Here is a 14,178-nt window from a genome sequence, read left to right on the forward strand (position 1 = left end):
TATACGTCACTGACTTGGTCACATGACACTAGTTGAATTCATAAACCGCAGTAATGCAGCCTGTTGATCTCAGCACCTGTGTGATCTGTGAGTGTTTTATTAAGATAAACATAATATATGATACATACCGTATACAGACATTTAATAAATGATTTAATACACACTATAATGTGACTGTAAGCACATATAATGACATTTTAAGTGATTATTCATGTGCAGTGTTAATCAACAATTTAAAGTTCTCAAATGAAAACATATTTTATATTATTACCACTGTCTTTTAGTATGTTGTCATTAATAATCTTTTTATACGCCAGCAGCCTCCACTTATGGGTGACCAAATATATATATATATATATATATATATATATATAGTTGTTGAAAAATAATGAAGAAACACTTATATTTGCTAACATCTACATTACAGCTGTACAGCTTAAGTGCTATATAAGGGGAGGTAAAATAAAGTGTTATGACACATGCAATACTCCCACTTTAAAAAAAATCTGTAAGAAATCATAAATCATTTGTCTGGTTGTTATGGCTTACTATTATTGTTTCTATATTTTGATATATCTATATCGGTCTAATCTGTCACCTTTGTGTACCATGTCCAACTGCACTAATAAAAAATAAAATAAAATTTAAAAAAACAAATAAAAAAGTGTTGCCGGTAGAACACTTTTCCATTTCTGTGCATTAAAAATAAAGCAGAAAATAAATAAGAAACACAAAATATAAAAACAATAAAAAAAAATAAAATTACATTAAATTAAAACAGTAGGACTAAATGCAGTTCCTCTGTATGTTTTTATTTTATTTTATTTGTACTGTGCCTCGTAGATTAGCTAGTAATATTTGCAATAAGTACTATAACTTTTATATTATAATGAATTATAATTGTTATACATTTTACTGATGTGTATTCTTGCATCTGCTCCCTTTATTTTATTGATTATATTTCAAATATAACAGTATATTGTACAGACACATATATATTTCATTTCATAACACTGAAAAATATTATTTGAACATCATATGTGAAACAACGATATGAAACATAACAAAAGAAATCAACATAAAAACAAAAATGAATACAGACAACATTAAATTGTAAAAGGGAGACGTAAACCTCAACATAAAATACATTTTTGTTTTTATGACATATAATTTTCCCCATTATTTGAGAGGTCATAATAGCTGTTTGTTCTTACATTTGAAACAGAGTCAGGAAGATATTTATGGTTCATAGTTCAACACAAAACAGACAGACATTTTGTGTAATCTAAAGCACTCCAGCCTTATGAGTGTCATATTTGCCAACAAGACATATAAGGAGAAATAAGTTCAATTTCTGTTTTACAGAAATATAATAAGAAAATTTTGGAGAATTTTCTTCTTTAAAAGTGTGCATTAATGTATTGCTGGGGTAGTATCTATGTAATATCTTCAGGTGAACTTATATAATTATATTATATTATATTCGGAATAAGGAAAAAATTATTAGGGTCAAGCCAAACCTTCTCTGCTATGATATCCAGAACAATTAATTTTCATAAAATAGTTGATTTTAGAAAGTAACTCTGATCTGAGGTAACTATTTTTTTATATGGTGTTTATTACACTCTATACTCTATGAGGTCTTTCCCACCAATTAAGAGTTTTGAGAATTTCTCCAAAGGGCCATATAATGATGCACTTTGATGAGAAACGGTGGCTTTGATATTCTTTTTTTTTTTTAACACTTTTTAAACACATTTCAGAAAAATATTCATACCTTAAATACATTTAAATCAAGGATAATACGACACCCTTGTCAATCAGTTCTTATTTAAATATGGACTTGTTTTTAGACAATACAAGCTAATTGTTTCATATTATGTGAATGTGGAGAAAAAATATGTTTGCAAACAATCATCCAAGCTGCAAGAGCTTGTCTGTAAAAGTAAGAAAGCTTGAGAGGCAGTTTATTACACTTATAATCACAAGATAATATAAATCAAGATAATATAAATCAGTGTTTTTGAAAGCTGCTCTCAAAGAAGGGCCAACGCCTGACGTCATCACGCAACCGGAAGAGAACTGAACAGCTTGGGTTGCTTTTTTCGGTAAACCACTTGCCAGCAGCAGCCAACGGGCAGAAGACGCCGTACAAGCAGCAGAGTCAAGACAGTGCTGCGCTTACCACCCTGTGTTTATGCGATTTACTTTAACGTTAACCTCTGCCGCTCTGTAACAAGTCGTCACATCTATGTTACCTGACACTATTTTATCACCGTGTTAGTTACAGCCGGAGCGCATGGAGTCCGCGTTCAAAAGGTCGGTGAGGTGTTTAGCGGACAAGAGATCATCCAGCTAATGTTAGCTAGCCGCGGATTGTACGGTGTGGACCTGAGAGTGGAGAAGCTCGCTGCTGCTGCCCACTCTACTGACGGACAGACGGACGGACACTAACCTAAACAATGGGCCTCATATTCGCCAAACTGTGGAGCTTCTTCTGCAATCAAGGTGGGTGTCGGTGAAACTGTTAACGGCTCACTAACGTCCCGCTAGCTACTCAACCGAGGATAATAACTGTTAGCCCGTTAGCATAAAGTGAGCAGCCAGAGCCATAATAACAGATGGGGGTGAATTATCTCGCTACATCTCACTGTGACTTAAGGACTCAGCCATCTGAGCTGGCTGCGTTTCACTCGCACGTCACAACAACAGTTTAAAGTGCAGTTAGCAACCTTTGTCGGCCACTCTCATAGTTAATCTGGTTATCAGTTTGTCAATCAACACGAGTAAGTCACAGTAAGCCTGCAGGAGCGTATTCATCCACTTGTCAATCAGCTTTAATTTACTCCACTGTCCAGGACACATTACATAACTTTACCACAACTCTGCAGAAAGCTACATGCTCTCATACAGGGTCACTATCCCAGGCAGAAAGTGGGAAACAAAGGCAGAGGAATAACGAGTAAAGGGCAACAAAGAGCTGAGAAAATCATCCAAAAAACCCTTATGTCTTCCAATGTGGGATGTAAAATGCTTTATGTCTCCCATTTAATGCTGCAGGGTATATAATATGGCTGTTTTGTTTGTAAGAAAATTGAATCTTCTCTTATCAGATATATGTTTGCACATCCTGCACCAAACCTCACAGCTCTCTTATACTAAAAACAGCTTGTAATGCTATAGTACTTTTTAAAAGTATCTTTGTCATATATTTATTATATTTGTCTTATTCTATATTCATGCTCTTGATTGTTGCAGTACCAGTACTTTGCCTTAATTTTATTCATCTTAATATGCTGCATATTTCCCTGCAGTGTGACTAATGGAGGAATATCTTATCTCATGTTTAATGTATGCAGCATAAACCAAAGCAAATTCCTTTTAAGTGAAGCCTAAGAAATCTTAGTCTGATTCTGAAGATACTAAGATACATTATACTGGTTGGTGCAGCATTTTTCCTTCAGAGTGTGAGTATTGTTTTTGTTGTAATGAGGAGTAGGAAAGTTTTTGAGTTGAGCTGAAGTGACAAAGGATCTGGGTTCGTTGCAGGCTGAGCTACAGGAGAACTGACCGAGTCATATTATGCTCCGCTCCAATGATTAGTTATTATCCTTTGATTGTATTTATATACATATTCGGCTTTTCTTAAGTTTTTTGGCCCGTGTAGCATTATTGCTATCCTCCCCATTGTCTAGTTTTATTCATATCTAAGGGGTGATAGAGTGGTCTGAGTGGAATGTAAGCAACACAGTGATTAGATCACCTGATAAGAAAGGAAGTGCTGGTGCTCACACTTGTTTAATTTCACTTTAAATGTGTCTTTATGTCATTTTTATGGCTTTATTCTACTCTGCTGCACTGTGTGTGCTACAGAAAAGCAAGCCTGGGGTGTCAGCACTTTAAAAAGTGCTCCGTTCTGTGGTAGAAGACCTAGACATCAATAAGGAAGATACTTGCATGCAAAGTAGCTTTTCCTCCTGATTGTAACTGTCACGATTTTGCTTTATAAATCTGCAGTGAGAAACACATTAATGTTTCAGAGATTAGTAACCTGTAAGTGTATCTGCTTAGAATGCTATTTTCAGGTAATCCATTTGAATAAATTAGTGATTGCTTATATTAACATCTGCTCTGTCCTCAGTAGGGCTGTACCTGCTCATTGTTTTCTCGATTTATCGATTAATTGTTTTGCTAATAAATGTTGGAAAACAGTGACAACTTAACCTGTGTAATTTTCTAAAGCTCAAAGCAACGTCGTCAGATGTCATGTTTTATCTGACCAACTGTCCAAAAATCCAAAGCTACTCAGTTTAGTATCACGAATGACAAAGAAAAGCATCAAATTCTCACATTTTAGAGGCATGGCACCAGCAAATGTTTGGCTTTTTTGCTAAAATAAAATGACCGAAACGACTATTAGATTATCAAAATAGTTCTAGTCAGATGGATTAATTGATGAATCAGTGCAGCTCTAGTTCTCAGTAACATAACATTTAAATGGAATCTGACCCAAACTGGGTTAGATGTGCTGGAGATGCTGGTAACGGCCACATTCAGTTTAGTTGTGCTCCCAGGGTCATCGTAGGGTAGCAGCACTAGACATGCAACATCCTCGGACACCCAGTATGATGCACCCAGACTGTCAGAACCTCGAGCCCTCTGACCAGACTTCCTTCCTCCTCGGCTGCCAGGGGCCTCTGAAGGGCGGAAAAGTCAAAGCACTAAAGTGGGATATTTTGGCATGTGTGTGTCAGCTCTGATTCTGCTTTTAGTCTGTTATGTTTGTCTGCTTCACGGCCATCAAAGCCTTTGCTGTTGCAGACTGTGCTCGCTGGTTTTATGAATGGAAAGAAGTTCCTGTAGTTTCAGCGACGATGGGAAAAGAGGAGGTCAGGAAGCATTGAAATGAGTTCAGCCTGTATGATTTTGAATAGGCAGCAGTGAATGACATGAATGCATTGTAAAGACTGAAACCAGATGACTCACTGTCACTGAATGTTTTTACAGTGACTTACAGTGAAGAGAATTCACTTGAGTGTTTTCTTGATAACAGTGTCCTCTTGAAGATTGTTTTTCATGCTAATCACACAGTTTATTTGCTGTATTTGTTTTGCAGAGCACAAAGTGATAATCGTCGGACTAGATAATGCAGGGAAAACCACCATCCTCTACCAGTTGTAAGTAGTTTTATTTTCAGATGTACAGTCAGTCATCCTTTACTGCAGCAAAAACTCACTTTACCATTCTGTTTCATCAAGTCTGATGAATGAGGTTGTCCACACGTCACCCACCATCGGCAGCAACGTGGAGGAAATAGTGGTGAAGAACACTCACTTTCTGATGTGGGATATAGGAGGGCAGGAGTCTCTCAGGTCCTCCTGGAACACCTACTACTCCAATACAGAGGTGAGAAACACATCAACACACTTTGTACACTGTGTACTACTTTCTAGCATAGGCAGGGAACACAAGTATTGTCCAGCTGCGGGTTTTCTTCCTGAGCGTGGCAGCTGGCGTGTTTGTTCAGAGCACAGACGGCAGCAGGGGCCGCCCAAGTCAGAGGTCACCCTTTCACAAAGGGGCCAGTCTGAAAAGCAAAGTGAGGGACAGCCATGGCAGTGTTTTGGAGAAAGGAGAAGAAGAGGAGAGTCACAGCCGAGGCAGATGTGTCTTAAAGAGAGGTCCCTAGAGAACCATATGGATTAAACTTTACTGTAACATCTGGCAGACACTTTTTTTACTACAACATACTTCTCTGATTCTCTGTCACACACACACACACACACACACACACACAAACCCATGTGCATAGCATGGTGGGATATTCAGAGTTACAGTAGTTTAAGCTGCATTTGACTCTTCAGGTCACATGTTAACACAAGGCCACCTCCATTCACATATGACCTGACTCCTCAACTCCTGCTGTCTTACATGTCTCTGCTAAAGAGCTGAAACTATTAGCTGATAGAATGAATATAATTCAGCAGCTATTTTGATCATTTCTTAACCATTTAAGTCATTTTTCAAGCCTCAATTATGCTTTATTTCTTTGTCTTATGTGATAGTTAATTGACTGTGTTTGGGTTTTTGACTGTTTGAATGACAGGAAATAAATCTGCAAATATTTTGGTAATCGTTCAAGTGTTTTGGAGGTTTTTTCCCCAGGCAAAAATGACCAAGCATTCTCTGATTTCAGCTTTTCACATCTGAGGATTTGCTTGTTCCTTTTCATATATGAGTAAATCAAGAATTGATCAGGTTTTGGACTGTTTTTAGGGCAACAATTAAAGACACGACCATGGGCTTGGAGACTTTGTAATCTTTCCTGTTTAAAATTTTTATCAGTGTTGGGTAGAGTACTAAAAAACTATACTTAAGTAAAAGTGCAATTACCCCTATAGAACTGACTCAAGCCAATGTGAAAATTAGAATTTGAGAAACCTACTTAAGTAAGAAAGTATGTGGTTAATAAATTCCTCAAAGTACAAGATCCTTTCCATTTTGTTTTTTATTTATTTGTTTGTTTTTTATGTGCAGACCAGTGCAAAATAAATGAATTCATAACCCTAACCTCTTTTAATGAGGATTAATTGATTAATTAATTTAAAAGCCCAACAGACCCCTAGCGACAAGATAAGGCTGCTCATAACACCAAAGATTAATGTTAGACACGAAAAATAACATATCTGTAATCACACAAGAAAAGCTGCTTCTTGTTCTGGGTTTTGCGCCATCATCATTGCATCATTGTCAAAAGACAGGTGGTGCTTCTTTTTCTTCCAGGCAGCTGCAACTTGGCATCTGCAATAGAAAAGCTCTCCCCCTGTACACTCAATCCCTGCATTGAGAGCAGAGTCATTGTAACGAAGGTATAAATGCAAAATGTGGCAATGTAAAAGGTGGATTAGTGGCTCAAAAATAAATTGAGTAAAGAGCAGAAGTACAGTTTAAATAAGGAACATGAAAAGTACCTTGAAAAACATTTTTTTTTTACTCGTGTGTTACTTGTAATGCAGTGCTACCCACCCCTGCGGTTGTAGACTAAAAGTTAAATCAATCAGATGAGGAAATTGCTGGCTTCACTCCCACTACTTTCTGACAATTAATAGACCAAACACATAATTAAATAATCCAGAAAATACTGTGCAATAACTGTAGGGGTCACGTTTGTCTTTGTATTTTAGTTTTATACTTTGAAATATAACAAGGCAGGTTTATTGCTTGATCTTATAAAGAGCAGTGAAGAAGCTCAGATTTATGGCAGAGAAGCACTAAATATCTGTCACAATAGAGTTATTAGGAGCCCTAAGGTTACTATAGAAACCATATATTGTAGTAACCCTGCAGTTACTATGGTAACGTCACTCATTCATTCCACAGTTAAGCAGTGTCAGACTCGTGTAGATCCCCGGCTGTGATTTGGGTCACAGTCATGTTGGATAACGCGTGCTGTTGAAACTTTTTCCTGGGTCGTTTGGTTTAAATGGCGTCTCCCTCACACCACCATTAACGTGCCTTTGGTCTTTTGTCATACGGGGTCACTGTCTCTCGCATTCAAACAGGGCTTATTAGCAAAGCAGTCACCAATACCCATTGTGAGGCCCTTGGCCCGGAAATGCCCACCCGCTGTGTCGCATTTCACTGCTGTAAATGTCTTTTTGAAAAGAGGTCAGTCAGTGTGATTTTTGCCTCCGACTCTGCAGTTCATCATCCTGGTGGTGGACAGCACAGACAGAGAGAGGCTGGCCATCTCTAAAGAGGAGCTCTACAGGATGTTGGCTCATGAGGTAAAACGCCCATCTTAACACATCTTTGTGAGGAAATAGTCTACACACACACTTTGTTTTTATAATGGACTGTGATTTTCCACCTTCCACCCTGCTACATTGTTTAGAGCTTCAGATGGTGGCAGAGAGTGGGTTATGGTCTCATTGTTCTCTGTACTGTTTCCCCTCAGGACCTGCGGAAAGCAGCTGTGTTGATATTTGCCAATAAGCAGGATATGAAGGACTGTATGTCTGCAGCGGAGATCTCCAAATACCTCACCCTGAGCTCCATTAAAGACCACCCCTGGCACATACAGTCCTGCTGTGCACTTACAGGAGAGGGGTAAGAGATATATCTTGATGCTTACTAACTAAGTCAGTGATTAGACAGTGATGAAATTCCATCAAGATCCTGTTCATCTGGCAAACAGACCTAGAGTTACGGCCTTATTTATACTCGATTTATGTAAAGAGTCAAAAGTTCAACCTCACAACAAATGAGGTGATGGTGGAGGAGGTCGCTTTGTAGCTTTGTAGATGGCTGTGATCTGTGCAGTCATTGTATACATCCCAACAAGTAGTGAATGGATAATTGTTTTCACAAACTTCCCTCTATATTATTGTATATCACCCATTTGTTCAGTTCTGCCATTATTGATATTTCTTTGTCGTCTCCTATGGTTGAATCTTGCTTTAACTACGCTACATTCTCTTCACGATCTCTGGTGGTACTGCTTCCTTTTGTACATATCCGTCAGCTTTCAGAACACGAACACAGAGTACAGACTGAAGGCCTCTTCTGTCTCCGTATCTAACGTTGAGCATAAATGAGCCCTTATACTTAGTACTATATAGATGTTTTAAACTGATCTTATTATAACTGTAGAGATGGGTGTATGATACAGACGCTCCAGAACAGGAGCCCTGCAAAAGTCCTAAAACCCTCTTAAAAAGTCTGAAAAGGCAATCAGGTACATTAAGGCTTTGTGTCAAAAAAAAAAAGTTTCATATGTAGGTTTTTTGGATAATCAGTACCTAATTATTTCACTGTGACGCACTCCACAATACCATCTACATTTAAGGCATCACTTTAAAACTTTTACATATTTAATAATAAGGCACAGGCTTCGTGAGCTTTTATTGCACACATGAGGCCAAAGCTATTAAAATCAGACACGTTGGCCCATGTTGAAGGGCTGCTGTACATCTGCAAACCACCAGGTGTCACTGTGTTTGCTGTGTGTGAAGGCCCAAAGCTTCAAATCTTCTTCAGCACAAACAGAAAGCTCCAAAGCTTCACGAGGCTCCATTCACCATTCCTATATAATCAATACCATGTTTCCTTTACATGACAACAGAAAAACTGGGACAAATTTATTGATTTAAAAGATGTAGACAGATGGTTTGTCACAGGATAATGTGCATCAGCAAGATATTTCTTTGTGCAAACTTGGATTTGTTTCCAGTTTGTGAAAGAGCCAACACTGGTTTCAATAAATTGTTTGTATACATAAATAGAATAAGAGGAAAGGAGAGTTATTTAGAGATATAATCATAAATATGGACATAATGCCATCTTTTACCTAATATAAGGGTTATGAATGTAATGTTTTATAAATATATTTCTTGATTGCATCACATAATGTTGCAATTCATATAAATTGTCACACAGATATCAACCACAAAGCTAAAACACATCTGCACTCTGGTCCTGCACCACACTAAAAGGTACATTAATATTTTGTATCAAAAAAACATTGTGGACAAGGCATTTAAATGTCATTTTACTGCAGCATATTGCAGCTCTTGTGAACAAAGATATAACAGATTTAATATGTAGGCGTCTTGGAGATTTATTTCACACTTTAGAGATGGAGACTAGGTGTTAACACCAGTCTTTAAGGGCTGCTATAACTACTGCCAACCACCAGAGGTCAGTGTGTGTGCTGACATTAAAGCCCTGAAGCGTCTTATCTCAGCACAAACAGGAGGAACGTCTCACTGAGCTTTATCTGCTCAGCACTAGTATGTTGTAAACATTTTGTGCAGCCAGGGGAGAAACAGCCAAGTGTTAAGTACATTAAAACATCCTTGAAATATGCCTTCTGAATATGGGCTGTACAATATGAGGAGAAGACGTGATATGTTGAATATTATGATAATGATATTACTTTCTGCTGGTACTCTGTTTCAACTGACTCAAAAGAAATCCTGGTGGCAATAACACAGCCTTTATGATGTGTTTTTTGCGCAAGTTGACATAGATGATTATAAAATGATATATTGTGCAGCCCTACCTTCTGTCTAAAGTACAAACATTATTCTTACTTTCTGTCGAGAGTGTTCGCTCTCTGTCTTAAATACATACATTCTTCCCACTTCCTGTCTAAAGTATGAACATATTTCCCACTTCCTGTCTAAAGTATGAACATTCTTCCTACTTCCTGTCAGGAAAGTGTGAACACTCTTCCTACTTACTTTTAAGTATGAACATTCTTCCTGCTTTCTGTCTAGCTTATGTACATACTTCATACTTTCTATCTAAAGTATGAATTTTCTTCCTACTCTGTCTTGAGTATGTGCATTCTTCCTACTTTCTGTCTAATGTTTGTACAGTCTTCCTACCTTCTGTCTACAGTATGTACATACTTCTTACATTTTATCTAAAGTATGTTCTTTCCTTCTACTTCCTGTCTAAAGTATGTACTTTTTGTCTCAAGTATGTCCATTTTTTCCTACTTACTAACCATAGTATGTATTTTCTGTCTTAAGTTTTTATATACTTCCGACTTGCTATCTAAAGTATATACTTTCTGTCTTAAGTGTGTACTTACTTTCTACTTTCTGTATGTACTTCATACTTTCTGTCTTAAGTATGTACTTTCTAAAGTATGTACTTACTTCCTACTTTCTCTCTTAAGTATGTACTTACTTTCTACTTTCTGTATGTACTTTCTTCATACTTTCTGTCTTAAGTATTCACATACTTCCTACTTTCTGTCTTAAGTATGTACTTTTTACTTTCTGAATAAACTTATTTCCTACTTTCTGTCCTAAGTATACTTACGTTCTACTTTCTGTATGTACACTTTCTGTATGTACATACTTCTTCTTTTCTGTGTAAAGTATATACTTTATTTCTACTTTCTGTATGTACGTTCTTCATACTTACTGTCTTAAGTATGTACTTTCTGTATAAAGTATGTACTTACTTCCTACTTTCTGTCTTATATATATATACTTCCTACTTTCTGAATGAACTTTCTTCCTTCTTTCTGTCCAAAGTATGTACTAACTCTTTACTTTCTGAATCAACTTATTTTCTACTTTCTGTCTTAAGTATGTACATTCTTCTTCCACTGACACATCTTTTTCATTCTTCCAGTTTATGTCAAGGCCTTGAGTGGATGACCTCCAGAGCTGGACTCAGATAGCCCGTCCCTCAGCCGTCGATGGCCTGACTACCTGCACCACCTACCTGGTGGCAACAACAGCTTGTCCTTACTGGCTTATTGTTACTTTTTATTTTTTTAATGACAAACTTGGACTTTGACCTCTGGAGATGGCACAGGAAGGAGGAGCACCTTCCACAGCTTAACTGTTACAGTGGAAACTGGTATTCTCCCAGTCAGTAGAAACGTGGCCAGGAGTGATAAACTGACCTGGTTATCTGGAACAGGAAGTCACTTTTAAAGTAAAGGAGAAGAGGATCATTTCAGTAAGTTACGAGTATGTTCAAGTGTAAAGCAGGGCTGCACTGGACATAATTTACACTACATATCATGTTACACCACACCATATCATATCAAGAGTATGCCATAAACATCACAGCGGTGCAGCTCTATTATTTTTTATTTTCTTTTTGCCTCTTTGTAAGTTTGTTCATGTTCAGGAAAATAATGGCAGGACAAACAAAGGGATTACAAGCAGTATTGTAAAACCAGTTCTGATGGGGAAAGGTGGCACCAGGGAGTTTCTCAGAATAATGTTCTCATGTTTTATTTCCGTTATTGTTTTCAGCACAGCCAATAATATCTGTTACACATGATTTCAGTTTCATAAGCTACACTGTTGGTGGTTATTTTCACATTAGAACTTATTGGTACCGTTAATGAAATGTGGTCAAACGTATATCTCCCTTCCTTATAAACTTTGAGCCTGTACTTGTGTCGGCATGCAAATATTTTCTTCAATCTACACATTACTTAAGCCGTTTATTTAATTTTGCAAAGCATTAAATGGCTGAAACAAGTGCAAGTACGTTTAATTTTAATAACAGTATTTTTGATTTAAACACTACGATTTGTTAATGATGCATTATGATCTTTATTTAATTTTATTCATTTTATTTGTGCTTTTATAGGGAGTGCAGGTGTGCTTGTGGCTTGTTAGCATCTAGACCTGTTTTGTATTAACAAATGATCATTGGTGCTCTGCAGGTGTGTGACTGATCCACTGCATCCTCATGTAAACATTTAATTTTCTGCAGCCATTTTGGCGCATATTCCACTTTAAACATTTTGTACTTTATAATGAAAGGGATCACAATGAGCCACCATCAAAAGGTGCCACACAGTCATGGAGAAGTTGTTACTTATCAACCATCCTGGACTTTAAGGTTCAGTAGCAGAAAGATGATCTTAATATTCTGGCCATCTCATCATACAGTTACAATACTTGATCCTCAGCCTTAATCATGCTGTTGTGTGTTTGAAGGACCATTTGTGTATGAATCTGACAGTCTACCCATGATTTTTTTTTTTTACCTGTTTCCCTCTTTCACCTGGTATAAGAATCCTTGAACAGATCTATGCACGTGTCACTTTGAAACCATGTCTACCTTTTGCAAGGTCCACAGTGGCCAAAAAGGAGGAGGTGCATGAGTTTCATTGAGTCTGAATTCAAACAGTGATGAAGTACTGGTGTCCATCTTGGTCAGGGGGTGCCTCTGGGTCTCTAGAGTCTGTTGTGGGACAAGGTATTTTTACACTAAGAGGAAAAAGGGTGAACTGTGCAGCCCCCAGACTCCTTGCAGCATTAAGGTTTACAGCTTTTGCCTTGATCTCAAAGCAAGAGAACTGATCTTATACTGTTGGTGTGGTGATGTCCGGTCTGGGTCATGTACTGTATCAGTTTTATTTTCAATAAAAGTTTGTTTTGAACTTTGAGCCTGAATAGATGTTTGTCTTTTTTCTAAATACATGTGAACACAATTCTAGATAGGAGTTAAAGGAATATCAGACATGTACATTTAAGCTTGGGCCAAAGTGTTTACTTTCCACCATCATTTATCCACAAAACAAAGCCAACAAGGTGATTTTAGTGATTTGTTTTTTAAACAAGAACCAAGCTAAGTGTGATTCAAACACTAATATATTCACTTCTGCAATATATCCATTTGTAAGGAAAGTAAAAGGAGCTTCTCAATTTCTAAAAAATAATGTACAACATAGCCATTTCACTGTAATGTTTTCCTCTAAATGGTACTATACATTCACTTTTCAGTGAAGCCTCTGCACTGAAGTAATGAGCAAAGAAAACACTGACAAGACAAAGCGTGAAAATGGCTTTGGGTGAGGCAGTTTATTCCCAAAATAACAAAACAAAAAGGTACACGTGTCCTGAGTGAAGCCGTCCATTTCCTCCTTGTCATCCAGCTCCATGTTTAGCTCATGGCCATACCCACTCAGGACACTGCAGGTATGAAGAACACACAATGTATACAATCAGATGTAAGCAAAGCTTTTGGGTGGATTAGTCCTGCCTCTCATCTTTTGGAAACTGCACTGTATTGATTTGATGTAGTTATGTCAAAAGTCATAAAACATCAGTATAGTACAGCGAAAACAGCAATAAAAAAATCATAGTGTAGTTTATTGAAAAAAGTCAAAAATGTCATAGTATAATATGTTGAAAAAAGGTCATAGTATAATATGTCAAACAACAGTCATTGTATGTTGAAAAGAGTCATAGTATAGTATGTCAAAAAAGTCATAGTATAGTATGTTGAAAAAAAGCCAAAAAAATTTTTTAAAAAAAGTATAATATGTAAAAAAAAAACGTCATAGCATAGTATGTCAGAAAAAAAAACCTCAGTATAGCATGTCGAAAAAGTCAAAAAAAAGTATAGCATGTCAAAAAAGTCATAGTATAGTATGTCGAAAAAAAGTTATAGTATAATCTGGTTAAAAAAGTCATAGTATAGTATGTCGAAAAAATAAAAAAAAAATCATAGTATTGTATGTTGAAAAAAGTCATTCAAATGTTATAATAAAGTATTTCGAAAAAAGTCATAGTATAGCATGTCGAAAAAAGTTTAAAAAAGTCATAGTATAGTATGTCGAAAAAAAGTCATAGTATAATATGTCGAAAAAAAGTCATACTATAGTATGTCAAAAAAAACAAGTCATAG

General features: G+C 36.8%; 1 protein-coding gene across 1 annotated transcript; it reads left to right on the top strand.

The window, feature by feature from the left end:
* Positions 1–2,093: 2,093 nt before the first annotated feature.
* On the top strand, positions 2,094–12,582 carry arl8 (ADP-ribosylation factor-like 8). The gene is made up of 6 exons (XM_033639302.2): positions 2,094–2,508; positions 5,117–5,177; positions 5,259–5,406; positions 7,704–7,787; positions 7,958–8,109; positions 11,152–12,582. Exons 1-6 carry the CDS (start codon positions 2,463–2,465, stop codon positions 11,198–11,200), a joined length of 540 nt encoding a protein of 179 aa, XP_033495193.2. The 5' UTR covers positions 2,094–2,462; the 3' UTR covers positions 11,201–12,582.
* Positions 12,583–14,178: the final 1,596 nt, after the last annotated feature.

The sequence above is a fragment of the Epinephelus lanceolatus genome, chromosome 20 (genome assembly GCF_041903045.1).
Source record: "Epinephelus lanceolatus isolate andai-2023 chromosome 20, ASM4190304v1, whole genome shotgun sequence".
Lineage (NCBI taxonomy): Eukaryota > Metazoa > Chordata > Actinopteri > Perciformes > Serranidae > Epinephelus > Epinephelus lanceolatus.